Below are 26,589 nucleotides of genomic sequence, written 5' to 3'. Positions count from 1 at the left end.
TGAAATTTAAAAACTTCCCTAAATATTTGGACATTTTATTATATTTCCCTGATGAGGAAGAAAACTGTTGTCTGACTTACCTCTTATTTACGCGACAGAGTACCAGTCGGACCCCGCACTCAAGCAAGTCCGCGATGGGTTCGAAGTCACGACGTCGGTCCCGGTCCAGGTCCAGGTCCAGGTCCAGGCCTAGATCTAGATCCAGATCTAGATCCAAAAGCAGAGATCGGCGAAACAGGACTAGAGTGAGTAGATCTCGATCCCCGGAGGAAAGGAGAGGCCGGAGTCGGTCTGCTGACAACAGAAGAGCCGGCCGTGGTCGGGCACGATCCACCAGCAGGGACTCCAGCGATGGCTCTCCTGGCGGCCGTCGGCCTCAACACAGGGATCGTCCAGGCTCCAGAAGCGGCTCTGAGGGCCCCAGGAGGCGAGGACCACACCGGCCGAGGAGCAAGTCGAGGGGTCGATCATCCAGGTCTCTGCTGTTAGCTGGTTATTACGGGATGTTTGTGATGTTTTACTTCCTGGTTCAACGCTACAAGTTAAAACGATGCGGTGGTGGTGAAATCAGCAGATTGTAAATAAGCTTTAATTGTGTTAAACTGCGAAGTCAAACATCACTAATGTCAAGTGATCCTTACCTAAAATTAATTCTTATTCATAGCAGTCCCACTTAAAGGCCACTTTAACAGTTTGTTGCTATCACTGCCATTTTTGATTGGCTTTGACAGACAAATGCTCTCAGCAAGACATTGAAAGCATCATAATAAAAGTGATTGTTTGTAGAAGGCACATTCTCTATTAGAGAAAAGAAAATATTTAGTTTCTATTATACTGGTGGTCAAAGATGTGAAAAACTGTACTAAATCATCACCTTTTCTGCCTCAGTTCTGATTCAAATGTTCCCAAAATGAGGAGGAAGAGAAAGGAAACAGAGACCCGGAAGGGAACATCTCATGACAGGAGAAGAGGCAGCTCACTGACCAATTCTGACTCCAATGATGGAGGCAGCGACAGAGAAAGAAGACGACGCAAAAGTCCTGACAACAAGAGTCCAGACAGAGACAGACAGAAGGCAGAGCGAGACAGAGATCGAGACAGGTGGAAGGGAAGCAGCAGAGACAGGGAAAGAGGTAGAGACAGAGGCAAAAGCCAAGAGAGGTGGAGAAGGAGGAGTGAAGATAGGGAGCGAGGGAGGCACGAAAGAGCCAGAGAGGGGGCCAACCGAGACAGAGGGAGGCATCGCTCCAGTTCAGCTGAATCATCTGACAGCTCAGGCTCCGATCACAGAACCCACACAGTTAAAGAAAAGGAGGAGAAGAAAAAACAGCGAGAAATGTTGAAAGCTTTGGAGACACCAGAGGAGAAGCGAGCCAGAAGACTGGCAAAGAAGGAGGCGAAGGAGAAAAAAAGGAGAGAGAAGATGGGCTGGAGTGAGGAGTACATGGGCTACACCAATGCAGATAATCCATTTGGTGACAACAACTTACTAGGCACATTCAAGTGGCAGAAGGTGAGTTGGAGAGCACCGTAGGTACTGATTAACTCAATTACATTCATTTGGGAATGTGCCTGATAATTTGTGCGTGCGTGTGTGTGTGCGTTTGGGGTTTCAGGCCTTGGATAAGAAAGGTATTGGTCATCTTGGGGAAAAAGAACTTAAAGAAAGGAACAAATGTATTCAAGAGGAGAATCGCAGAGAGCTGCAGAAGGTATGAGCAGAGGCGTAGCTTTTTTTTTTTTTGGGACTAATGATACAGACTAATTCCACATAACCACACTGCTGATGTTCATGTAGGTGAAACAGCTTCGTCTGGAGCGAGAGCGAGAGAAAGCAATGAGAGAGACAGAGCTGGAGATGCTGCAGAGAGAGAAAGAGGCAGAGCATTTTAAGACCTGGGCCGAACAGGAAGACAACTTCCACTTGCACCAGGCCAAACTACGGTCAGTTTGCACATCACAGAGGATTTCTGTTGGGATGTTTTTTATTATGGGATCATTATTTTGTTTGTGCAATTCCAGTTAATTTCTTAGAACATCATATGTACATTGTCCTAATATACTTGTGCTGTGCTTAGGTCTAAGATTAGAATCCGTGATGGTCGTGCCAAGCCCATTGACCTTCTGGCAAAGTATATCAGTGCAGAGGATGATGATCTTGCTGTCGAGATGCATGAACCTTATACTTTCCTCAATGGACTCACAGTTACTGACATGGATGACCTGCTGGAGGACATTAAGGTGAGTTGTTAGGTAACATTCATGGTTAAATGCACAATTCATTACCCTCCACTTTAATTAACAACTGGACAATCCCACTTCAATTTATTTTCCTTCCACTAGAATTATGCATCCTTCAGGCCTCGTCATTCCGCCAATGTTTGTTTGGGGTTTTTTTGTTGCCAGTAGGGGGCACCAAATTCCTCTTTTTGAAAAGATACTGAACCTCCCAGCAAATTTAAAATGGGAAAATGTGTTCTGACAGATTTGAACTTTCAGTTCATTCAAAGATGAATTTTTTTAAACCCTGTATTGTTATTATAAAATGGCCCACAATTTAGTCATGTGCACCCCCAACATTGACTTAAAGTGTAAATTGATTAGGTTTTGACCCTAAACGTGACAGAGGCCATTTGTTATTAGTTGCTTTGCATCTAGTTTAGTGAAATGAACTCATTCTGTACATGGTTCACTGTGTCTGTTGTTATACTGGTAGGTGTATATGGAGTTAGAACAAGGCAAGAATGTGGATTTCTGGAGAGACATGACGACCATCACAGAGGACGAGATCAGCAAACTGAGAAAACTGGAGGCCTCTGGGAAAGGACCAGGCATGTTGTTTTCTATAATATCTTCAAACATTGGTTCTATACTTTGGGAGAGCAAGTGATGTTGTACTTGAGCTTCTTTCTGTGTCTCTGCTCAACTGCTGCCATTCACTGCAATACTCATTTGGTATTTCAGTGAATGCAACCATCATGTGCAACTGTTTTTGTTTTTTTTGTTTTTTTTAAACCACAGGGGATCGTCGTGAAGGCATCAACACAGCTGTGAGCACTGATGTACAGACAGTGTTTAAAGGGAAGACGTATAGCCAGCTGCAGGCACTGCACCTGAACATTGAGTCAAAGATTCGGGCCGGAGGCTCCAATCTTGATATTGGTTATTGGGAGAGTCTATTGCAGCAAGTCAGAGTGTACATGGCCAGAGCAAGGTACACGTGCTGCAACTGGAGTTATTAAAATGCCATTAATCATTTTGCTTTAATCGGTTTTAGTTGTAAACATTTACTTTTATTTCATGTTATTTTTATTCCAGGTTGAGAGAGCGACACCAAGATGTTCTACGTCAAAAACTGTTCAAGCTGAAACAGGAACAGGGGGTGGAGAGTGAACCGTTGTTCCCAATCATTAAAGAGGAGCCGCAGTATGAGGATGATGAGTAAGTTGCTTGGTAACCGCAAGCTGCACACATCCAGGATGTGTAGCAACCCAGTGGTTTTAAAATTCAGTCCATGTGACATTGCCACTTCCATTTCATACATCTATCTATGTTGTAACCTGAAACATACTTGTGGATGCTTTGAGTCCAAATGTTGTTTTGTTTTTTAACGCAGGACAAGAACAGCAGAGCAAACCAGGGAGACGGTGACAGAAGAGCTTAGACGGGCATCATCTTCCTACACAAAAAGTAGGGACAGAGAAAATGAGGATGACAATGAAGAGGCAGGGCCCTCCACATCTGCATCTGGAAACAAAGACGAGGATGCAGGAGAGACGGGTGAGAGGAAGGATGAAGAGGAGAAGGGCGAGGTGGTGGAGGCCGTGCTGACAGAGGAGGACCTGATCCAGCAGAGTCAGGCGGAGTATGACTCAGGGCGTTACAGTCCTACACTCCTCACATCTTCTGAGCTGCCATTGGACACACACACCATCACCCCGGAGGAGGATACCCACAGACTGCAGCTGGCTCGCAGACAGCTACAGGTCACCGGTACGGAAGCATACTTAATGAATAAATAAATACTAATACACACAAACACAGAGAAAAATAAATGTGAGTGCAGAAAATAAATCAGTCTGTTGCACAATAACATTCTGAAAAATATGCATTACAACCTGCGAGAAACATACTGTAGATATACAGCAACAACACTGGTCAGTGTCAGTGTTGCCATCAGTTTGAAACAGCAGACTTTTTGTTGGACAAATTGTGTGGTGTTTTTTTTTTTTTTTTTTTAACTGCATTCTTTCAATCACAGGTGATGCCAGTGAGAGTGCAGAGGACGCCTTCGTACGTCGTGCAAGAGAGGGTATGGGCAACGATGAGGCCCAGTTCAGCGTGGAATTCCCAGTCACGGGGAAGATGTACCTGTGGGCGGACAAATACCGTCCCAGGAAACCCCGCTTCTTCAACCGGGTCCACACAGGCTTTGAGTGGAACAAATACAACCAAACGCATTACGACTTCGACAATCCTCCACCGAAGATCGTCCAGGGATACAAGTTCAACATCTTCTACCCAGACCTGATCGACAAACGCTCCACTCCACAGTACTTCCTTGAGCCCAGTCCTGACAACAAGGATTTTGGGATTTTAAGGTTCCATGCTGGCCCACCATATGAGGACATTGCCTTCAAGATTGTGAACAGGGAATGGGAGTATTCGCACCGTCACGGCTTCCGCTGCCAGTTTGCCAACGGGATCTTCCAACTGTGGTTCCACTTCAAGAGATATCGCTACAGGAGATAGACCAGGATGGACCAAGAGCCCAGTCACGAGGTTTTAAACATACCGTGTATTATTTTGATTGTACAGTCAATTTTCATTGCTTTCTAAGCTTCTATCTAAAGCTACAAATTTGTACTGTTGTCTAAAAAAGGAAACTTTAGCATTTGAGACTTTCACATTAAAGATTTTTTCCCCCCTTTTTACACTATAAGTGCTGTCACTGTGATGTTTTCTGTTGTGAACATAAAAACTGATTTATTTTTTTTTTAAGTCCTAGTCACCTCCACCTCTGTTCTTCACATTCTTGACAAGTCCTGACTTGCAAGAAACTTGCAAATCCTGTTGGTTATATTTGAATATATGGCAACACATTGGCCAGGGAGAAACGTTTTAGTACAATAAAACAAAATCTTTGTAGCTAGTGATTAAAAAATAAAATGGCTCTATTTTTGTTACTGTTCATTCCCTGGAAAAAATATACCAGTCTTTAAATGCATTTCAATACAGAGCAGTTTTCAACAATTAGTAGTTCAGCAGAAATTTAAAAATGGATAACTGTACCATACAATTGTATTAAAACAATACAAAAGGTTAAGCATAAATTCAAGCCTTTCATCCACAAACCTTTTGGTGTATTCATTAAACAGTTGTCCCCCCCCTCGCAAAAACAAAAAATAAAAATCAATTTACAGCTGCACTGATGAATCCAGTTATGTACGAAGGATACGTGGCATCCCCATTTCTTAAAACGTTGTTCAAGTGTAAACTGTGTAATGTGTTTGTCATTTTCAAATTTCTGACTCGTCGTCAATGTACTGCAGAGATGTGAGACTAACTTCAGGAGCATCATTTTTCCCAGTAGCGGTGAATGCTGTCTCTCCTCTACTGTGGTTGGAATTACTGTTGCCACTGCCTCTTCCAGACATCAGAGGCTTGTCCTCTATCGGAGCAGGCTGTGTTTCTCGGCTGGGCACAATGGAGTGCAGACTGTCTTCCTCATGGGACTCATCCTTTTTTCCACATTTCCAGGGAAGAGGTAAGTGGCCTTTGTAAAAGTTCCAAGCCAAAAGGACAAGAAGTGTAACTACTAGGAGCCCAACTATAGCCTTCAGTCCAGTCACAGATGAGCCACCAATCCGAGCGTCTGAAATGGACCGATCACCTGTGCCTGAGGCTCTTATTACAACCTGGTACTTTGCCACAGTGGTTCTGTACTCAGCACTTTTGGAGCTCTCCACAGACAAGCAGCGGTACTGACCACCATCACTGTCAGAAGCGTTGAGGATAAGCAGTCCATCTTTTAGTAGCTGAAGTCGAGCTGAAGGGGTCAGGGGGCGGTTTTCCCACTCCCAGTTTGTTTTTGCCAAGTTGGAAGGTGAAGGGCAACTGAGCTTCAGGTTGCCACCTGGCCAGATGGATTTATTCGTGGGTTTGACAGGATCTGAAAATAAAACCCAACACTTCATACAAGCAGTTTTAAACACACAATCAAACAGATAAGTGGTAGAAGATGAATGAATGAATGAAAAATGGTTCAACCACAGCCATCTTAAATTTTTATTCAGAATAACAGAAAAATGATGTGCACTAACTCACCAGCTTCTGGGCAAAGAGAAGCATCTCCCTGTTTCACACTTTGGATCAACTCTCTAAAGCAAAGGATGCAATAATTTAAGGTTATTTTGGATACAGCTGGTATGAACACTGATTGCTCTTCATGTTGGGATAGTTACCTTTCTGAAATAGAGAGGAGAATACATTTCCCAACAACGTTGTCCCAGCCACAATATGGGTCCCTGGCTAAGACACAGTCCATACAGGTTAAGGACCTTTCACAGCTGGCTAGTGGAATCTGTGCTACGCCGTCGTCGGAACCTGCATAGAGCTGATCCTGTACACATCACAGACAGAAAAACAATGATAGTTTTATATGCTTTACAGTTTCATACAATGAACATGCATCTAAGTAATGGTTTCATCGTGGTAAGAAATCTATATGGGGACTATGAGAGGGCTTTAAATTACCGTGACATTAGATAATTTTAGAATCTTGATTGGCTCTGGGAGCTGGAAAAGTTGGATTTCTTCTATGATGAACATCTCGCCGTCATAGTTCACTGCCTTCAGTATGGTGCCTTGCTCTTTTTATATTCAAACAGAAACGCCATATTAATATGATAACAAGTTTGACTTCATGCATAAGTCTGTTAATCAAAAGCAGTAGCAATGTGCTGCAGTGGTACGACCCTGAACACACAAACCTGTGCCAATAAACATCACGTGGTACTTTTTGCCATCTGCAGCCTGCACTTGGGTGACGACGATGCGTGAAAATGTGGCTCCCCTTCGCACCAGCAGGGGCTTCTCTCCTACTGGCTGGATAGCCTGGTCCATAAGGGGCCTATCTTTGATGAATTGAAGTGTGCGGTCTGGGAGGTCCAGAGTCTGAGTTATACCCATCTCACGAGCCTCATTGTTTATACACTGGCAAGAGAACAGGGAAACGAAAGAAAAAAAAAGAAAAAGAAAAAGAGAACAAAGTCAAAGTACAAAAAGAATCAGCTTCCTGCTGGAACACTTAGAAAGAAGGTTTGGCTTTGTTTCAAACACACACACACACAAACACGTGCTGGCACACTGAATAGTGGGAAGACTTACAGCTCCAGGCCGAGGCACGGGGACATCTCCACTATACATCACCCACTTAACAAAAGACGTTTCTACGGGAACTGGAGTTTTGAACTTCCCCTCTGCAAACACTCTGCTGATGTCAGACACCTTGTACACACACACTGCAGACAGGTCTGATGTGTCCCTGAAACACACACCCAAATACAGGCGAATTCAGCCAAATTGTGTGCCAAGGCTATCAAAGAGAAATCCGCCCTCCTTACACAAAGGCAAGCATGTTTGTTAATACGAACGTACGATTGTGGTGTGAAGACGGCGTAAAACAAACAGTGCTTCCAGTGCTGCTGAGGGTCACACCAGCGGTAAGTGTCCTGGATAATGTATGGCAGCTGGGCTTCTAGCACTGGACAGTCCAGTCTGGCCTTCAGGAAGGTTGTCCATTTCTTCTGCAAAGTTCTCTGACCCCCTTGGTCACCCTGTGAGCACAGACAGACCGTATTGTCATACAATTAGGAGACCCAATCAAACCACAGAAAGGGCAGAGGGATAGAAGCACTATTTACAGTATGGCATTGTCTTGTTTGGGCATGAAAATACGTGCATATATGGCAAACTCTTTATCACCTTACAAACACGTGCCACTCGGGAGACAACCAGTTTGTTGTAGCAGTCGCATTCCACAGCTGTCTCACTGAAGAAGAGGTAAACTTTATCATCATCTCCCTCCTCGCTTTTGTCATGCTCAGGCATCTGAGCCAAGGAAACAAAACTGGGCTCTGACAGTGAAAGAAAGAAAGAAAGAAAAAAAAAAGATCTCAGAAAACATTCTTACCAACTCTAACAATAGTGACAAAAAAGATGAAAATATTATCTTATCTTACCATTTAGCCAGGAACTCTTGAATTCAGTGCGAATAGAGACGGGAGAGCTGCGCATCAGAATAGGTTCAGAGCCCAGGAAATTCATTGAAGTGGCTGAGTATAGGTTGTTATCTTATGACACATGACGGAGAGCGCAGAGATACAAATGAAAACATTTTGCTGCATTAAACCATCTTTGGAAATTTTGGTTGTGCTTTTTCAAAGCTACTCACCATCCATGATGGAAGCATATCTCTGGAAGGGATCGAATGGACATTTGCCTTTGCCATCTTCCCCTTTTTTCTGAAGTGTCAGCTTTCCATCTGCATAAGACTTTGACAAAACACACCATTTAGTCCTGAGGCCGATCATTTCTGAAGAAACCCATATAATATCTTTTCAGAAAATGTGTACAGTATGAGATATGACAGAATTTGTCTCACCATGTAATCACACTCTGGGTCAAAGGCATTGGTTCCACACACATACATGGTGTCACCCTCCAGCTTATGCAGTATCCTAATATAGTTCTTGCATTCCATCTGTCAAAGCATTTTAAAATGATGACGATTTCATCTGGTCAATACAGAACCAGTTCTCATCAGCTCAGACTAAACGGACTCACCTCAGGATCTTTTCCTTTGTTTTTACACTCGGCCTTTTGTTGGTCTGTCACTTCCCATTTCACCTTAAAGAGTGATAACAATTTACACAGTTACACAGTTTACAAAGTTACACACTTCTCCAACTATTCTTTTTTACCCCACAGGGGTTTATCTGTCACGAAAAATGGATGAGTGCAACACTACCAGCAAAGGAAGTAATTAAAAATGGTGAATGTAACTGAAATGGAGACATAAGTGAGGTCATTTTCAAGCAGCAGGGGTTAGACTAACTACCGTTTACCATGTGGAAGCAATAACACAAAGGTTTTGTACTCACATGTTGTGTGACAAATTAATTACAAGTCTGGTCACACAACAAACACAACAATCAGATATTCATGTTACTCAGAAGAGTTTGCCAGCATCTGTGGTTGTGACTGAGAGGTTGGATCACAATGAAATAATGATTTAGGGGCTGGAGACATCTTTCTGTAACAGTGAATGTGAATGATAGTGGATATAATAAATGTATTAAGATTATGCTCGGGATCTTTGCTGCCCTGAAACGAGCCTCTCTGACAGCTCTTTCACAGAACACAGGGCTTGTTCAGGTCAGACTAAAACCAGCAACTGACTGCTGCCTGAGAAGCTGAATTCAGAGCAAAAAGTCAGCCACGAGACGCAGCCCTCATTCACAAAATTTTGATAAGGAATTTCTTAAGCTGACTCATGCTCCAAGACAGAATCTGCCTTTACAACAAAGATGACAAATGCGTTCTTACTGAAGCAAGTTTGTTGGAGATGTTGTTGAGGTCAAGTGCATACAATGCCTCCCTGGCACCCAGGACCAAAAGATTCAGGTCTTCTCTCAACAACATTGTGGAGTAATTGAACACACCGTCCTCATGAAACAGGCGAGTGTTGCCCACTAGAGATGAAACAAAGTGATTCATTTGGTAGTCATTTAGCAAACCACGAACCATTGACTAAACCCTCTTTTGCAACATGAGCTGGAAGAATATAAGTCAAGGTTACACAAGGCGGGCAGCAACACTCACTTTGATAGGGAATAGATTTGCGGGGAATACAATCCAGTGGTGAGTCTGCTTCCAGTGTCAAGGCCACAGGAAGCAGCCACAAGACAGTGAGGGGTAGCACTGGATGCATGGCTCCTTTGGTTGAGCTCAGAGGAATTTAAGCCTTATTGTTTCCCTAACAGTCAATCATACAGGGGTAAAGACAGCGAGTGGCATCTATGATGTGATGAGGTCTGTGTTGACTGAAGAGCTCTGGCCCCTTTACTGGCCCCGCACAGCAGGCTGTCCATGGTGAGATAGATGGCTCAGACCGAAGAAACAAAGCCAAGGAGGGCTGAAAGAGACAAGGTTGGACGGATATCACGATCAATTTACCAAAAATGAGGCCAGAGACAAAAAAGGCTTAACAATGAACTAACACAAATGAAGTATGATATAAGGAGAAACACTAAAGATGTGTTAAAACAAAAACAACAAACCGAAGACGACAACAAAAAATAGAGCCAGAAAGGGCAGAGTGAGCTAAAGTCAGCACGGCAGTAATTCTGTCAGTGCCATAGTGATGTTAATGCAGGGCCATGAAAGGCATTCAGCAGGGTGCAGGGATGTCAACCTCAGCTCTCCTGCAGCACCAAACACAAGCGCACAATGAAAGATTCTCAGAGACTGCCAAAGTCTGCTGACGATGAGCAAGAAGTACCAAGTGTGTTGCAAGAGCTGTTTCTCAGACAGGAAGTGTGTTGGTTTGACTCAGTTAAAGCACTTGCTCCTTCTTGAACTAGGAGCAAGTGCGTGTGTGTGTCCAGCAGTGTTACTACAACGTAGAGGTGTGTTTGAGGGTGTGTGTATGTGTGTGTGTGTGTCTCCAGCAGCGTTACTACAACCTACAAGGTATGTTTGAGGGTGTGTGTGTGTGTGTACTCCAGCTGTTTTTCCACAGACATGTGAGCTGTGTCTCCCTGATGAGCTGCAGCATGTCAGAGAATGTAACTGCTAAGATGGCTCACATTTTTTGGCCCAGGGGCCACAGCCAGCTTCACTCAACAGCCATTAAAACACACACACACACACACACACACACAGAGACACACACACACACACACACACACTTCTTAGACTTTGGCTTTCAAACGTCCGCTAGCATCACAATAACTAGTTGAAGTTAGTTGTTCTTGTTAGCTGAATGATTAAAGTTAACTCGTTTTTGGCTCAATGAAACTAAGCGGTAACATGAAACCTCTGCAGCAGGTTAAACATCAACAAAGTCTCCCATCAGGTTAATGTCTTACCTGAACACTGACACGCCCAACGCCGGAAAAGGCTCCAGTAAAATCCGCACAGCTCCTGTTTAGCTCATTTCCACAACAAAACCTCCTAAAGAGCCGCAGACTGACGGAAACAAGAAGCCACAGACTTAATAAATCCAGAGGTGAAGTGGGATCTGGAGTCAGACCTGGAGTTCAGCAGAAACTTGACGCTGGATCTGAACTTTCCCTTCAGACAGCGAAGGCGCGTTTTTCTCCCCGCAGGTCAACTCTCTGTTTTTGTTTTTGTTTCTGTCTCTGTCTGTCTGCCTGTCTGTCTCTCTGTCTCTGTCTCTGTCTCTGTCTCAGACTCGGTGGTCTCCCGTGCTGAGCAGAGCCCCTCCGGCTCTCAACCTGCCGCGCACAGGACCTGAATGATCTGCTGCTGTTCCGGTTGGACAGCCTATTAAAAAAGCCCTCCCTCAGACTGTCACTGCAGCAGAAGGAGCTGGTCTCTGATCTCATCTGATTTCTGAGCTGTTCTATGAACTGATCTCTGATCTGGTCTCTGGGATGATCAGGTTTTCAGAGATACAGCTGATTCATGACGGGCGGGGTAAAAGATGAAACAGAAGTGATGTGGTGTTAGTTTTGCCGTGATTGAACGCAGCACTGGATCTAATAAATGGGAGATTACAGTTTATATAAACAGTTATGTTCAAATAATATTGCAGCTGCACACAAAATGGCGCATTGGCAGGCTGAATCTGAATTCCTATTACATGATCTTCCAGCTGTTGCATATGACAGGTGTCAGATAATTTCAAACTAAAGGCCAACGTCTGAGCTATTTTCGCCATAGGACAGGCTTAAAAAACAATACTTCCAAATCCAGAGAAAAAGAAGCAATGCACCCAAAATTACCAACAAAACAACAACAACAAAAAGGAAAATTCCAATATCAGCAAGAATCCAGTGTTATGAATTCCACATGAGTATTTATTACAAAGAAGCTGTTTCTGACTCCTGACGGGCAAGATAAGGAATTACATCAGGCTCAATGCTTGTAGTCTCCCAATCTTCCATTATTGACGGATTTACTTTTTAAAAATCTGTTCATTTTAGTTGAAGAAAATATAAATAAAGAAAATCTGAGCAGTTTCATATTGGTTTTACACTGAGATGTAGACAAAAGGAGACTTTCTTAAAACTTGAATAACTATTAAACTCCTTCATAAACAAATATGTGAAATCATGCAGGATTATTAAAAATTAAATAATACAGAAAACTAAAAATAATCCCCACCCACACTTAACTGGATAAAAATAACTTGGCTGTTTGCAAACATGTTTCCTCAACAGATTGTTCAATATTCTCAGTAATGAACTACTCATTGTATTGATTCATGTAATAGCTAGTTTTCTTCTTATTCTGTTGTCAGAGGAACGTCATGCTTAAAATGAAGGCTTGTCACGTATTAAAAAAAAACAAACAAACAACAAAATAGCCTCTTTTTATGGAAAACAAAAGCTATAAAAAGTTTTAATCATGACGAAGAACGATGAAGATCCATGCAAAAACAATTTAATGCCCTCGACATCTAACAAATACTATTCTCTGTTAGTCATCAAGTAGACACATTACATACTGTACAAACATACAAGTAACTGTTCATTGACAGGTCAGTTAATCACAGTTTGCCACGAGCACTCAAACACTTCAAATCTGCAGGACAGGCCAATTCACAGATGTGTCCATAAGAAAACTGATTCCCATGTAGAAATACAAATTGTCATTGTTGAAACACCTACAGATGTGTAATAAATAATAATTTTGTTATTAAAGGTAAAGAGGTAGGGCATAGTGTAATACTGTGATAAAGCTAAACGTTTTAGCCAGATTCAGTCTGCAACATAAAGAAAGATTGGTCTATGTCTGTTTCTTTTGTCAATAAGATTTTGCTGTTAAGTAAAACTCGTGTTCGACAGCCATCCCACTAGAGGGCATCCTCACTTACAGAGATCGATTTTCTTTTTAGAGGGACACAAGTCACAAGTCAGCTGGAGTCTCCAGGCAGGTCTGAGCACCGGTGAGTCATAGCACCATACAGTATCACAAACAGTAGCAGAGATTTAGGAGACACTTTAAACTAAGCACCAAAAATACTGTTTAAGTTTGGTTTTAAATTAACCGTAGCAGTGCTATTGAATTTACATATAAATGGTTGCTTATCATTCATGAATTACACTCACAGCAACAGGCAAAGATTGTGCAGGTTTCAGTTTCTGATCAGATAGACTGTTCAGATATTTTCTTTCTTTTTTTTTTTTAAATCTCTCAGTTGTGGAACATGAGATGTAACTGAGCATGTCAGGTTAGGGTTATTTTCAGAGATGATTTAGTGTCTCCAGTGTAGCAGCAGCAACATCAGCAGCTTAGCACCCAGACATGGGCTCAGACAAACATCAGGCTCAGTCGGTGGTCCGGCATTTTTTTTGTTAGGTTTTAGCTGCCAGTCATGTTGACTCAGAGTTTTGTTTTGTTTTTTTGTTTTTCTTTGTACTGTGAAGAACAATCATTTGTGGTCATGATATTTTTTGCTCGGAGGCAGTGTTATGCATGTGGAGAACGCACTGAGAGTGTGGGGGTATTTATAGTCCCTTGTCTTCCACCTAGAAGGCACAGGATGAGTACATAGCTGTGGTGAGACGGGGCTTGGCACTGAAGATTGAGTACGCTGTGGCAGGAAGCAGTTCCTTATGAGTGAACTCACTCCTGACTGGCCCGTCTCTTCTCAAGCTTCATCTTGAGTTCCTCATTGAGTGCTATGGAAGGATAGAAGATACACTTTGAGCAGAAACAAGCGCAGATCAGCTTCTGCTGGTGAACTTGGCCCATTATTTACTCACTCTGTGCGAGAGGTGAAGGGGAGAGGATGAGTCGTCTCATTGGGTTGGTGGGAGAGGCCGGCACTGATGACGTCAGGATCCTCCGGTCTGAGGCGGGGGATCTGGACAGGGGACTACTGCACCAACGGTCTGCACCAGAATGAAATTAGTGATCATTATTTCCGCCTTTGATTCTGTGGATGTGCTGCATGTTTAAGAGCTAAACCTTGTTTTGGAGGCAGGGCAGGAGCCTTTGGCAGTGGGCTCGTGGGGGCAGTGTGGAGGATCTTTTCTCCGTTCTCATCATTGGCAGAAACATATGCTGGTGACACAAAAAAAGTATACATGGATTGACCTGCAGATTAATTATAAGACAGGCAAAAAGACATAGGAAAAAGTCTCACTGATATTCTCTTCATACGGCTCCTCCAGGAGGAAAGGTTGTAGAGTCCCCGCTGTCTTCTCTACCAGGGCATCAATGACCTCATGAAGTGTACCACAGGGAATCTGTAAATGGAAAACTGATAAATTATATTCTTCTGCTTCACTAACAGACATTGTTAACTGTTGTAATCTCCAATTCAGCCAGAACTCATATCTTTGGTGGGTTCAACTGTGTCTGCAAGTATTAAACACTTACAGGATTTTCTACATCGATGACATAACCGCCCTGGTCCCTTTGAGTCACACGATAATGTCTGAACACTGACCTACAGCAAAAAAGACACAGCAGTGAAAACAGTGTTTTGGATATTTGCAGCGGTGCGTCCAGGTGCTCAGCAGATTTTTACCCATTGAGGTCTTGTCGAGTAGTGACAGCTAGTGAGCATCCATCCCTGCCTGGACGGAGCAACATGTTGCCACAGTCTGGGTGTCGCTCCAGAAGGACTTCAGCCTCTGTTCGGGACACAGGACGAAAGCACCTGCATAACAAAAACACACACACACGGCAGAAAGGTAAAGGTACAGTAAAACAACTACAGTCCATCCGCTCAACAAGGAGGAGAACTCACGGTGGGATCTCTCCTACTAAAGGCACGGAGAGCGGTGAAGGAGGAGCCCGTGTGGGAGTGCGAGTTCTCCGTCTGGACCTTTCTTTGTCCACCACCTCTTTCAGCATCTGCAGCTGGCCTGGCAGCAACGTGAGGCAGGACGGGACATTGAGCTGTGATGGATAAAGGGAACAATTTCTTATTCAGCATCACAAGAAGGAGACACCAGTAGGTAGATGTGTGTGCAAAAGATGAATATTTACATCTATGACAGAGTAGAGGAAACCTTTCCACAGCTCCCTCGATTCTAGGTTAGGTGCCTGGAAGAGACAAGAACTTTTAAACTTTGCAAAGACAGTTTTCATTTGATAATTGTGTGTCTGTCTGTGTCGAGCGATATTACTGTCAGTTTGGTTTCCCCATCCTTCATGCAAAGGATGAGTCTGGCTGCCTCCAGGTTTCTGTCCCGGCTGCAGTCATCTTTCAGAGACACAAACCCACTGAGGTCCAGCTTCTCCACATACTGAAACACACACACACGCAAGAACATGTTCCAGTGGCAACACATAATGCACACACAATTACAGCAAACCCAATGTATGTTATGACACTTACATGAGTATCCTTAGCATTATTGAAGAAGTACAAAGAATTCCCACATAGACAGGTCCACAGTCGCCTGGATGCCTGCGACGTGAAAATAAACAGATGTGGTGAATCAATGAAAACCCCCTTTTTTTTCCAAACAGGAAGAAGAAACTGTGTCACCAATAGTGCTGATTTTCACATCTGTGTTATGGATATCTTCTTTTTATTACTGGCACATTTCCTGTCCCATATAATGGGGAGGGAGTGAGGCTCAGCTGCTGTTAGTCTGTGACTATGGATCACTGACAGACCCTGCACCTGAGCCAGGCTCAGATTACATGTCTGCATGGGATTGAAATGAGCCTATTGGGGTAAAAAGGATGTTGGGTGGGTGTGGGGATCCCATTCTTTAGTCATCACCTTATGATGGAAAACATTAGAATAACAAATCTAGTGTCGATTTAACTGTGTGCAACTTTGCATTGGAGATATTAAAAAGACACTTCAGCCCACAGGCTGTCAGATCAATATGCCCAAAGATTTCTGACTGCTTCTGAGTGAAGAAAATGATCCGCCACAATCATCCGTGTGATGCAATTGCTGTGACATTCAACATTTTGACAGCGGACGGGATTCCTAGATCCTCACATGGAGATCCGTTCATGAGTTGATGCAAATGATCCCTGTGAGAATCCTGCAACACGAGAAAAATCCCGGCAGCTCGCTGTGGAGTGTCGCCTCGCCCAGACTCCCACAATAAGGAAGTTGACAGCTCTTTGGGCATGGAGGCGGGGGACCAGCCGGTGGAGGTGCAGAGACACACCAACATATGGATCACGGCTGTAGACAACATGGCACCTGATCTGCGGCGGCCGAACGTACCTTTTCTCTCGGTCCCCGCTTCTCCAGGTATCCCTCGTAGTAGCAGGGCGGAAGCTGAGACCGGGGACCCCCCGGCCCGGAGCGCTGTCTGACGGGTGCAGCCGCCATGAGTGTCGCTGGCTGAGCACAGAGGACAAAGGGGATCCGAGTAATTCGGGGAGTGACACGCCTTCGCCGATGAGATTGAGCCGTGGCAGTAATCCAACAGCTGGCAGATCGAGCCTGCTGGGGGGGGTCAACCAGGCGGGTGGTTGGGCAGATTAGACATTGGAGGGTCGGGTGATAAATGTTAGACAGACGGTTTACGGAACTAAAATGGAAACTTTACATTGTAAATAGTAATATCAGCTGAAGACGAGAGCCATGCTACAAACAACGATGATCCCACATCTCTCATTTCTGCATCAATTCATATATCAGTAAAGTTTCATATGAAAGAGACGGCAGAACTGAGACACAATTACAGCCAAATTACATTTATTTCAACAAGCAAACCAGCATCACCCGTCCGCCTTTACATAACAAAACTATACAATACACATGAGATTATACGTATCATAGAGGTAAACCATAGATCCTTAAAATAATCCAGGATAATCCCACTTTTAGTCTCCCCACAGTGTCACAGTTACAATAAGATATTGCTTAAGACAGAAGCTGCTATGAGGACACATGCAAAGCATTTATCTTTTAAACAGAACATTTGATTAAGATGTACATAATAAAATAAAGCTTTTGAGGCTGATAATACTTCATTCATTAATATTTGTACTTAAGACACTTTTAGGTATGGATCCAAGACAAACCATTTCAAAATGTAGTGCTGTAATAAATGTCAGCTGCAGCAGTCAGACAACTATTTCAGATGTGACAGCAGCAGCTTGCAAAAATTGATTTCAGCTCTTTCTTCCTCAATATTAACCATCATCATTAAACAGGCTGGATAATAACTCAACCTGAGCCCCTGACCCTTCATTCCCCCCTCAAACTCTGGGCTTTGATTCAGTGTAATGAGGCCTGGAAAGCCACACCTGAACCACACAATTATTACTCAGCACAGCCAAAGCCTCGGTCCTGTACACAAGATGAATAACGGAGAAGATATGCAAACATAACATTAAGAGGCACACACTATGATAACAAAGGGATTATTCCAGGGATGGTCCGAGCTACAGAGGTACCATGGGAATGGGAGAGGGCAGATAATGAGAAAGGGGGTAGGGGTGCAGGGGCAGGTGGTGTGTAAAGACTGATGGGGGGATGGAGGGAGTAATCCACTACAGTGTGCCCATCCCCACTGAAAAGACCTGTCTGTTCCGCTCCAGGTTTAAATAGAGATGGGAGAGATGAGTGGGGTGGGGGTGGCCTAACAAGGGGATCATGACAAGAGGAGAAAGTTGCCATTTAAGCAAACAGCACACACCCTCACAGTCCATAGTGTGCTTGTAACAGGCTTAAATGAAACTGAAGCCAGCCATTATCAGAAGGCCTTCCTCATTATTAGCAGATTCTCAACACAATAGTTGGGCGCTAACCTTATCTGTCAGGTCTGGTGCATAGATTCAGTCTCACAACTATGGCAGGTACAAAAACACCAAATACACATCAGATTAATTTCCATGCTTTGAATTATAGGTTGGAGCACTCAAGCCAAGCTTATCCCAGCACCAAGGGGAAAACAAATCACAGACTGAATATTCATTGACAATTATTTGTGTAAAATCCCACAAAACCTTGTGAGTGACACTGCCAGCAGTATCACTGGAGCCTGAGAAAGCAGAGGAACTGGGGGTTTGTGTTTATGGCTTTCGTGCAATGCGGTCGATTCATTAATTTACAAGGTCATATTACATTACTGACTGCGCTGTAGCACAAAAGCGTCTGCTTTTGTGTAGTAAATAAGACATGTTTGGATGTAACCATCTTAATGATTAAATAGTGTTGTTTTTCAGCAATTTGCACAAGAAGCTGTATGAAATACATTACTTTACTCTGTCAACAGCAACCTCAGGCAAATTTGATGTGTGTGCGATGTTTCTTTGGCATCAAACTCAGAGACAATAGGATGGCATGCAAAGAAAATGATGGTGGAGCGTTAAGTAAATTAACATAGTGACAAATATGCAGCATTTAGATAAGCATAATAGATACATTAATTGACAACTACAACTTTAGAATTAAATCATAAAATAATTTGGTCTCAAATTAACTTAGCAAACGCAATTACAATTTAAGTCAGCCACTTAAACTAATAGGTTGGAGTCATCCGTTGCCACCAGATGGCAGTGTAGGATAGTGTGACATCAAGAAAAAGGAAGTTTCATATTGACTTGTGAGTCCATTGGACAGGACTAATGCTTAACTAGGAGTGTAGAAAACAAAGTCTAAAAAAATTTGCATGCATCTACATTCATGTGTGCAGTACCATTATGACAATGCACCTAATAAGACACATAATGTTGTTGAAAGAAAAGGAGGTCAAGAGTATAAGAATAAAGTAGTTGCACTTCTTAGTGTTTGTGGATACTGCTGGTCATGTAATGACAGATGCCATTCGCTCTTAATCTTTCTTCATTGTCCTAGTAATGGAGTGAGAGTAGTGTACAAAGTGCACAGGTGCATTGCAAGTTAATATGAAGACTCAGGATATGGTAATTGCACCCAGATGTTACACCATAATTTTCCGAATGAACATAAAAAAAAAAAAAAAAAAAAAAACTATCAGTTTTTGATTTTTTTTTTTTTTTTTTTTTTTTTTTTTGCTTGAGAAATGCTTTGCTCAAATAACACCATGATACAAAAATTATGTTCCTGTCTTAAGATGTTTTTCCTTCAATTATGAAAAAACTAAAGATAACTTTTGGAAGACAATCCTCCATCACCCCCATTTTCCATCCTCTGCTATCTCCCTCTTGCCTTGCTGTTTTCAGTGTGATAGTGGCACCATCACTTCAACGTAGTTGTTTGGGAAGTATCCTGATCTTCCACGAAGGGTTCCCTCGAACCAGTTCTCATCAATTTGACTGACCAAGGTAATGATGTCACCCTCATGGAAGCCCAGCTCACCTTCATTCTCTGGCTCAAAGTCATACAGGGCTTTACAGCATGGCTCAGCTGCAGAAAGGACACAAAGAGATGCAAAGAGGGAGAAAGAACAAACAGTCATGATGTGAAATCAAAATGTTCCAGTTTTCTTTAACAAGATTAGTAAATTGTCTTTTAAAAAGATCTCATTAGGGGCAGTGTGTGACAGCGTGTTTTCCAAAAGGACTCTGAAATACACCAAAAAAAAAGCCATTACAACAGGACAGGTTTATAAGTTAGTCATCAGACTGAATTCTTCTGAAGCTCAAGATATGTGACATAGGAAAACTATTTCAATTAAACCCAAAAGCATGTTCAAGTTTTAGGCCAAGTTACTCTTGTTGAACAGGTAATGTGAATGTATGCTTGTTAACTATGATTGCGAAATAATCTATGTGGCAATCAGCAATTTTTCTTGAGGCTCAGAAGTTTCAGTCAACAGGCTGTCAGAAACAAACAGTTCAGGCAAACCATGACAGCTGAAAAAAATATTTTTTTTTCTTTCAATTTTTGGTTTGGTTTACTTTTACTAAACCAAGTTTGCCAAAATGTTTTTGTTTCTACAGCCTTGGTCTGTGAGAAATAATCTGACAAGCCCCTGCTTGTTCTGGGGACCTGAGAAATGGGACACAACAAACGGCATTCAAAAATGTTAGTGAAATAGTTGACATGAAGCCACTTCTCTGTCACACAGATGTGCAACAGAGTGAAAATGGAGAGACGTTAAAGTTCTCTGTAAGTGACATTATCTTCATCTATCCACTCACACGGCCTGCTCTTGATGGAGCTTCTTTGGAAGGAAGGACCTCGACTTTGTGGTGTAGCTGGTTAATGTTGCAGAAGGAAAGAAACATCAGTCTTGAGATGATTTGCATGTATGATTTCCTCTCTGTAGGCTTTGTGAACATACATACACACAAATTTACGCAGCTCTCAAAAAGTATATGAGCGAGTTTACCGGTAGAGTAAGCTGGAGGGCTTGTTGCAGCGGTTGAGTATCCTCCATTGGACTGTTCTAGCTCTCCGAAGTCATATGCTGGTCTTGGTTTGGGTGTGTATTCTCGCCTTGGACGGTTCTGAGCATCCACCACCCTGCATTCAAAAGAAGAAAACAGATTGTCTCCAGTGCAGTTCATTATTCCAAAAATAATCAATTTTATTTTGTTACATAAAAAAATATAATTTCCTTTTGTAATGGAGGGTAAACAGATTAAAAAATAATGTGTCTACACAACAAAGATAGTAATTTCAGATTTTTATTTTCCAGTAAAAAATGTGTGATTTGACCTCAGCATCGACTGCTGGACAGTCATTGCTCATTATTAGATGAGCAAAAGAATAGATGGTGTACAGCTTAATCATCCTTGTCATGTGTGAGAGGGACATAGCCTCAACAAACAAAAGGCATACTATGTTCCACAAATAGTCACGGCACTGACCTTTCTCTTAGTTTGTCAGAAAGCTCTTCAAAGATCTGTGCGGCCTCTCTGTGGTACTGCAGCAGAGACTCCACAAAAGATGACAGCTGACTCACCTGCTCCACCTACAAACACATGGCCAATTTTTCATTACTATTTTTTTATGAGAGTAAATACAAAATGATCTCTGGTCATTCAGGACAGTAGTTTTGCCTTCCTGTCTCTCATCTGTCCTGTTTGTTTCAGTGTCAGCATTTTTCATCAGTCATAACAGCCTGAAAAAATGAAAATGGTATATACTAAACAAAACAGGTTGAACTGGCCCAGATGACTGCAGGTCACTGAGGTAAATAAAAAACTGGGCAAGGCACTCACTCTTTAGAGGCAATACAAGACATGCTAAGTGAGAAACTTAGCAACATGCTTTTGAAAACTGAGTTAGTCAGAAACACGCTTTGAAGATGATCATATACTCCAAAAATTAGCGACTTTAAAAATAAATGCAATATTTGTCAGTCAATTTTGCTACCACTTCACATTTGGCTTTCATTTTATTTATCTAGGGCTTCTTAATTTCATATATTCTAAACTTGGCAAATAAGGTTTTTGAGGGAATAAACTGTATAATTGTGTAAATTGCTATCTTATTCAAATGGAAAATTCAGCCACTTGCTTCAACTATGAATGCTTGGAAATAAATCTCTGTCTCTGCATCAGATCATATTAAATTTCCTCTTTCATTTCTGCTTTCAACAGACATTTTCACAGCTAACCCACAATATTAACAGACTAAAGGAATTAAATTCTTTTAGCTCCCAAAAGTAAACTCAACAGCCTTTTCAAATTGCTGCCTCAAATGAACTCTATTAATCGATTCAATCACTGGCACCAAATGAAGCAGGTGGTTTATTTCATTAAGCCTATCATTACATGCATGTGAAACAATGTTGACTTTCAACATGTCTATCACCAACGCTTACAAACCTATCTCGTAAGAAAAAATATCTCAGTGTGTCACACTATGACTCTGTTGTTCAATATTTAAACAGCTGTCAGTGTATTTTTGGCCTTGTGGAATAAGGAGACTGATTAGCTCTACTGTAGATGCATCTTTTATGAAAAAGGTATTTTACTGATGGAATAAGTTTTCTAATCTCGTTTATAGCAGTTGCAGGTGTAGGATCAGTTGCCAGTGAAATGAAGGTACATTGATACATGTTTCTATTAACGCAATACATTAAACAAGTTTCAGCAGATTTCAGGGGACCATCTGCAATGCATGTTCAATCAGCCTACTGGCTACTCACATCTGTTTCCAGCAGGTTGTGCATGGAGCTCTCAGCCAGCTCCTTGGACTCATGGAACTTCTCCAAGGCCTGCCTGATCTCTTCATCTTGGATTTTACCTTGACGTTTCTTTTTATAATCATAGTCCAGGCGGCGGCCCTCCAGTTTCTTCAGGTGGTGCTGAAGGAGTGAAAAAGGTGGGAATGGGTGATGAGATTTGGTAGATTATACAGTATCATATGAATACAAATATCTTTACTTGTGTCTGATCTTGAGAAATTTTGCTGACAAAATGATCCAACCTTTTGGATGCAGTTTTGCTCTTATGCATCTGGATTACTAATACTTTTTTCATACTATTAAAGCATACACACTGCCTGTGGAACTCATTAGTCAGTGTCTGGCCTGTACGTGCATAAGCATACTACGTCTTTGATTATACCTGAATGTCTTTGATATCCTTCTCAGCAACAGCTTGAAGAGGGTCAATGAAGTTCTGTTTCACGTCAATGTCCAAAGAGTCCTTTACTTCAGCCATCCTCTTCATTGACTCCCCTACATCTATTAGAGCAGCACCTGTGGTGTGTGCACACACGCATGCACATACAAGCAAAATGCCAGCATTACAGAGCGTGGGAGATTAAAAGTAATGTTATTATTATTATCATCTCTATAAATAAAGAGAAAACAAGAAAAAATACAAGCAGACACTTTTTGTTCTAATAGAAAAAGACATTGCCCCACCATATTATATTGCCAACTTTCCTAAACTTTTTAATACTTTAACAACACACAACTTCCAATTTCCAATTCTACTATACGTTTCATTTCATACGTTTCACAGACTCCATCTTTCTCACCAAAGTTAGTGTCCTCGCCCATGTCCCGGCCATACTTAGTCATGCACTCCCCCAGGAGTCCCTCAGGCTGGGGATAACCTGGACTATTCACCTGTCCGCGGATTTTGGACACTGTGTTAAGCATAGAAAGCTTAGCTCTTGTCGCTGGATTGGGTTGAAGGTACTCTGATGTTTTATTGATGACTTCCACCACTGCTTTGCTGGTAATATCTGCTTTCTGTTGATAAAAATTAGGACAGCCATAATTTGATATGCTGAGTTTCATGCCTTTCAGATCATATATGCAAGATTAAGGCACATGGAAGACATAATACACAGCACAACATATGACAATATTGTTACCCAACAGATGAACTATAGCTAGCCTTTCAAATTATATGAAGTAGTACCCTTTCAAGATCCTTGAAGTCTTCATCCAGTTTGGTTCCCTCTGCACCTCCAACCTTTTCGCTCATCAGCTGTGACAGACAAGAAATGAGGCTGACTGAATTTGGCATGTTCACTGGTCCTCCTGAAGGTTTATTTACAAATAAACAAACAGACATCTTACCCTATTAATCCTCTTATATTGGCATTGGGCAAATTGCATATATATAAAAAATCTGCCCTTCACTTTTCCATCTCTTGATCAAAATAAACTATAGAAGTACATTTCTGGAGCTGAGAGGAGATGAAAGGCTTCAGCCAGGATGGAAAGAATCTCCCTGTTATCTGTCTCCAAACAAGGTATATAGCATGTTGCGTTTTCTCCTTTCCAGGAATGACTATCATAGTCCTCCTAATCCAAGAAATATCCATGTTTTTCACTTGTATAAACTACTCAACTCTGCATAAAGGAAAAAGTTCTGTAAGCCACTTTCCACTGTACCAAGAGTCTTGGTTCAAAAGGAATAATGCTGAAGGCTTTCCTGTTTTTCCATCAGGTCAGCACATAAAATGCAGCTTCCTACACTGCAACCACATTCACAGACACAAAATACACATGCTAACTTCATCTTGCTCTCATAAAAATCAATGCATATCTTCCCTCACATATGGCACATACATTTTCAATTTCGCAGCAGAAAAACACACTCTAGAATCCAGTGCAGCTGGCTTGCAGGCCATTCAGAGACTGACTGTATGTTCATGTGCATGCTTGTCTCCTTATTTGGTTCAATTCATTGTAGCTGTCAGCACCATAAAACTCTATGGCCAGATGGATCAATAATTTCACTAGATTATATAATACACAGGTCTGGCAAGTTCTTTTTTGTCAAACCCTTGGTCGCTCACAATATGACCTAAATCTTCACTGCCAACTTGCTCATGGATATAATTCACCACACGCATTTGCAATCAATCAATCTGTTGGTACCAGATGTCAAGTTATGGCATGTAGATGTGTGAAATCTACAGTCTTCAGTGATTCATCTGGCATTAACATTACCAGACTGAAAGTTTTTTTTTTTTTTTTCCCCGCAGTCCAACACAACTAATAAACTGGTCCATCTCAAGCAAACTAGAATATGCCATTCCTGTGGAAAGTTTTGGTTCCAATAATATAACACTAAAGATAATTTTTACAGCGTTAGGCCATGAACCCCTTTAAGTGAGATAACTAGCCTCCTCCTCCAGAGCAGACGTTCATAGTGGGAGTTGACTTGCTCCTTTGAACTGTGGTGTTAGCATCTACTCATATAGATTTGACATATTGTGTTTACTGGCTACATGGAAGCTGGTTTGGACAGAGTATTCACATAGTTAGGATTCCATTACCCCTTAAAAGGTACACACCCACTGCACGAAGAGCTCGTCTTTGGATACATCTGTAATTCTGGTGTTGGACCAAAGAAAGAAGACACTGAATGGCAGGTGTCATTACAACATTGACCAAAGATTTTGTCTTAATGAATTTGATATCTGTGGTGGCAGGTTTAACTTCCAACAGTTTATTTAAATGGCTATAATACCAAACCAAGCAGACATTTGATTGACATGGCATTATGTCAAGTCGCCGCTTATTTTTGTAATCTTCCTGAACCATCTAGTGGTGTATGCCTATTCCGTCTATAACACTGATGCTACAGATATAAAATCAAAAATATTCGTAACTGATATATTCAGGACTAAACATACATGTTTACAATGACAACAAGAACCAGTGTTTTGGAGTTCCCTTTATAACTTCCTTGTCTGATTAACAGATTAGATCATTTACATATTAGAGAAAAACAACTGACCTCATAACTCGACCTTTAAATAACTGTATGTAACTATTATGACTTCAAGATGTGCTGAAATAACAGATCCTAAACAGTTTGAGGTTAGGATGAGTCTGTTCGGCTCAAAACTTGGAGACACTTGTAGCTTAGACATGGCAGCATTAAATGAATCGCGTCAACAGGAGTTTTGTGATTTTACAGAAGCACATTTCACAATTTGCTCTCAGATAAGTCTTATGAAAGAAACACCAGGCCCTACTCAGACCAAGAGCATTGATCTCACCACTTTGCATCTACCTACCATTTGTTTTACATATCAGCAATGCATGACGAAATTACATTTCTGATATCAGATACAGTTTGATTGCCCCAAAGCATGTCTCTGTAAACCTGCTTTCTACATCAGCAGGTCAGCGTTGGTCCCACAGCTTTAATTACTTATTTCGGAGAAAACTCAGGGATGGAGTCCAACTAATTCCCACCAAACCACACAGGACTGACTTCTGTTTAAAAACTAAGTACAGAAAAATAGTACAAAAGAAATCCGACTGGAGTCCAACGGGAAGGAAAACTAAAGACAGCTTGGTTTAAAACTATTTGGGTTTAACTTGACCGTCCCGTCAGCGGCGTTAACTTGCTAACTTTCTGGATTAGCTTTAGCCAAAGGGTTAACATTGACGTTACCTGTGAGCCACAGCATATTTGACACTTGGCTAAAAGTTTAATAAAAACACAACCAGTCGTTCACTTCAGGAAAAGTCAACGCGATTCACGGCGATTCACTAAAAAAGAAAGCTGGTTTCATCGGTTTACTCACAACACTAACTTTAGCTTGAAGCTAGCGCTATAAGAGTAACAATAATATCGTCTGGCTAGCTAGCTAAGCTACGGGCTAATGTTTTTAAAGGCAGCTCGTTTACCTGGCTGGCTTTGTAAAATTGCTTCTTAAATCCTGCGACGGACATTTTTACACCGTCAGGAATGCCACCTGGAGCTCGTCGGGGAAATAATGTGAGGAAGAGTCGGTGTGAATGTGCGGACAACACGGCAGCCGACCAGCACGTCTTAAAACTTTGCACCGTGGATGTAAAACTTGCTAGGCAACCACAGTTTCCTGGACTCAACTGGGTGAGGGAGGGAGGCTCCATCCTGCCGGATAAAATGGGTCCACACACACACACACACACACACACACACACACACACACACACACACACACACACACACTAAATCATGCACCCAAACACCCCCTGATTGACAGAATTGCTGCTTGTTCGT

At 42.0% G+C, this 26,589-nt stretch overlaps 4 protein-coding genes across 10 annotated transcripts; 1 reads left to right on the top strand and 3 right to left on the bottom strand.

Moving 5' to 3' along the window:
* Positions 1 to 110: 110 nt before the first annotated feature.
* On the top strand, positions 111 to 5,424 carry cactin. 2 transcript variants are annotated; one of them, XM_029524610.1, is made up of 11 exons: positions 135 to 157; positions 194 to 475; positions 889 to 1,513; positions 1,617 to 1,712; positions 1,799 to 1,944; positions 2,079 to 2,241; positions 2,717 to 2,831; positions 3,022 to 3,214; positions 3,319 to 3,441; positions 3,617 to 3,993; positions 4,262 to 5,424. In XM_029524610.1, exons 1-11 carry the CDS (start codon positions 135 to 137, stop codon positions 4,750 to 4,752), a joined length of 2,634 nt encoding a protein of 877 aa, XP_029380470.1. In that variant the 3' UTR covers positions 4,753 to 5,424. The 2 variants fall into 2 exon arrangements, with proteins under 2 accessions (XP_029380469.1, XP_029380470.1); XM_029524609.1 differs by having other exon boundaries at positions 111 to 475.
* LOC115057473 (semaphorin-4E-like) lies at positions 4,202 to 11,570 on the bottom strand. The gene is made up of 15 exons (XM_029524611.1): positions 11,154 to 11,570; positions 9,886 to 10,198; positions 9,610 to 9,755; positions 8,848 to 8,910; positions 8,666 to 8,764; positions 8,456 to 8,555; positions 8,244 to 8,354; positions 7,987 to 8,138; positions 7,660 to 7,838; positions 7,390 to 7,546; positions 6,993 to 7,215; positions 6,757 to 6,872; positions 6,465 to 6,622; positions 6,328 to 6,380; positions 4,202 to 6,172 (listed from the first exon to the last, which is right to left on the bottom strand). Exons 2-15 carry the CDS (start codon positions 9,992 to 9,994, stop codon positions 5,520 to 5,522), a joined length of 2,319 nt encoding a protein of 772 aa, XP_029380471.1. The 5' UTR covers positions 9,995 to 10,198; positions 11,154 to 11,570; the 3' UTR covers positions 4,202 to 5,519.
* A 1,230-nt stretch (positions 11,571 to 12,800) lies between these two features.
* On the bottom strand, positions 12,801 to 16,567 carry stap2a (signal transducing adaptor family member 2a). Its single transcript, XM_029525405.1, has 11 exons — positions 16,460 to 16,567; positions 15,605 to 15,676; positions 15,393 to 15,512; positions 15,253 to 15,309; positions 15,011 to 15,162; positions 14,789 to 14,920; positions 14,638 to 14,707; positions 14,402 to 14,504; positions 14,224 to 14,319; positions 14,019 to 14,147; positions 12,801 to 13,934 (listed from the first exon to the last, which is right to left on the bottom strand). Exons 1-11 carry the CDS (start codon positions 16,565 to 16,567, stop codon positions 13,879 to 13,881), a joined length of 1,095 nt encoding a protein of 364 aa, XP_029381265.1. The 3' UTR covers positions 12,801 to 13,878.
* Positions 16,568 to 16,919: 352 nt separating this feature from the next.
* LOC115058156 (endophilin-A2-like) lies at positions 16,920 to 26,493 on the bottom strand. Of its 6 annotated transcripts, none has more exons than XM_029525475.1 (9): positions 26,232 to 26,486; positions 23,497 to 23,565; positions 23,108 to 23,324; positions 22,690 to 22,823; positions 22,269 to 22,427; positions 20,983 to 21,086; positions 20,502 to 20,635; positions 20,311 to 20,367; positions 16,920 to 19,573 (listed from the first exon to the last, which is right to left on the bottom strand). In XM_029525475.1, the coding sequence occupies exons 1-9, from the start codon at positions 26,457 to 26,459 to the stop codon at positions 19,386 to 19,388; spliced, it is 1,290 nt and encodes a 429-aa protein (XP_029381335.1). In that variant the 5' UTR covers positions 26,460 to 26,486; the 3' UTR covers positions 16,920 to 19,385. The 6 variants fall into 6 exon arrangements, with proteins under 6 accessions (XP_029381335.1, XP_029381340.1, XP_029381339.1 ...); XM_029525478.1 differs by lacking the exon at positions 20,311 to 20,367 and adding an exon at positions 20,460 to 20,475 and having other exon boundaries at positions 19,386 to 19,573; positions 20,515 to 20,635; positions 26,232 to 26,490; XM_029525480.1 differs by lacking the exon at positions 20,311 to 20,367 and having other exon boundaries at positions 20,460 to 20,635; positions 22,690 to 22,743; positions 23,199 to 23,324; positions 26,232 to 26,493.
* Between the last annotated feature and the right edge of the window lie 96 nt (positions 26,494 to 26,589).

This window comes from Echeneis naucrates, chromosome 17 (genome assembly GCF_900963305.1).
Source record: "Echeneis naucrates chromosome 17, fEcheNa1.1, whole genome shotgun sequence".
Lineage (NCBI taxonomy): Eukaryota > Metazoa > Chordata > Actinopteri > Carangiformes > Echeneidae > Echeneis > Echeneis naucrates.
Note: the sequence above shows the minus strand (reverse complement) of the source record. Positions and strands in the feature narration are given on the sequence as shown.

Coding starts and splice junctions, on each gene's coding strand:
- cactin (XM_029524609.1), top strand. CDS start 135: ATGGGTTCGAAGTCACGACGTCGGTCCCGGTCCAGGTCCAGGTCCAGG. Junction 1,713..1,798: donor ATCGCAGAGAGCTGCAGAAG/GTATGAGCAGAG, acceptor ATGTTCATGTAG/GTGAAACAGCTTCGTCTGGA. Junction 2,832..3,021: donor GGCCTCTGGGAAAGGACCAG/GCATGTTGTTTT, acceptor TTTAAACCACAG/GGGATCGTCGTGAAGGCATC.
- stap2a (XM_029525405.1), bottom strand. CDS start 16,567: ATGGCGGCTGCACCCGTCAGACAGCGCTCCGGGCCGGGGGGTCCCCGG. Junction 15,677..16,459: donor AGCGGGGACCGAGAGAAAAG/GTACGTTCGGCC, acceptor TTCACGTCGCAG/GCATCCAGGCGACTGTGGAC. Junction 15,163..15,252: donor TCCTCTACTCTGTCATAGAT/GTAAATATTCAT, acceptor TATCCATCACAG/CTCAATGTCCCGTCCTGCCT.
- LOC115058156 (XM_029525475.1), bottom strand. CDS start 26,459: ATGGAGCCTCCCTCCCTCACCCAGTTGAGTCCAGGAAACTGTGGTTGC. Junction 23,566..26,231: donor AATTTTACAAAGCCAGCCAG/GTAAACGAGCTG, acceptor TGTCTGTCACAG/CTGATGAGCGAAAAGGTTGG. Junction 20,636..20,982: donor TCTGACAAACTAAGAGAAAG/GTCAGTGCCGTG, acceptor TTTTGAATGCAG/GGTGGTGGATGCTCAGAACC.
- LOC115057473 (XM_029524611.1), bottom strand. CDS start 9,994: ATGCATCCAGTGCTACCCCTCACTGTCTTGTGGCTGCTTCCTGTGGCC. Junction 7,839..7,986: donor GAGTGGCACGTGTTTGTAAG/GTGATAAAGAGT, acceptor CTGTGCTCACAG/GGTGACCAAGGGGGTCAGAG. Junction 7,547..7,659: donor GCCGTCTTCACACCACAATC/GTACGTTCGTAT, acceptor TGTGTGTTTCAG/GGACACATCAGACCTGTCTG.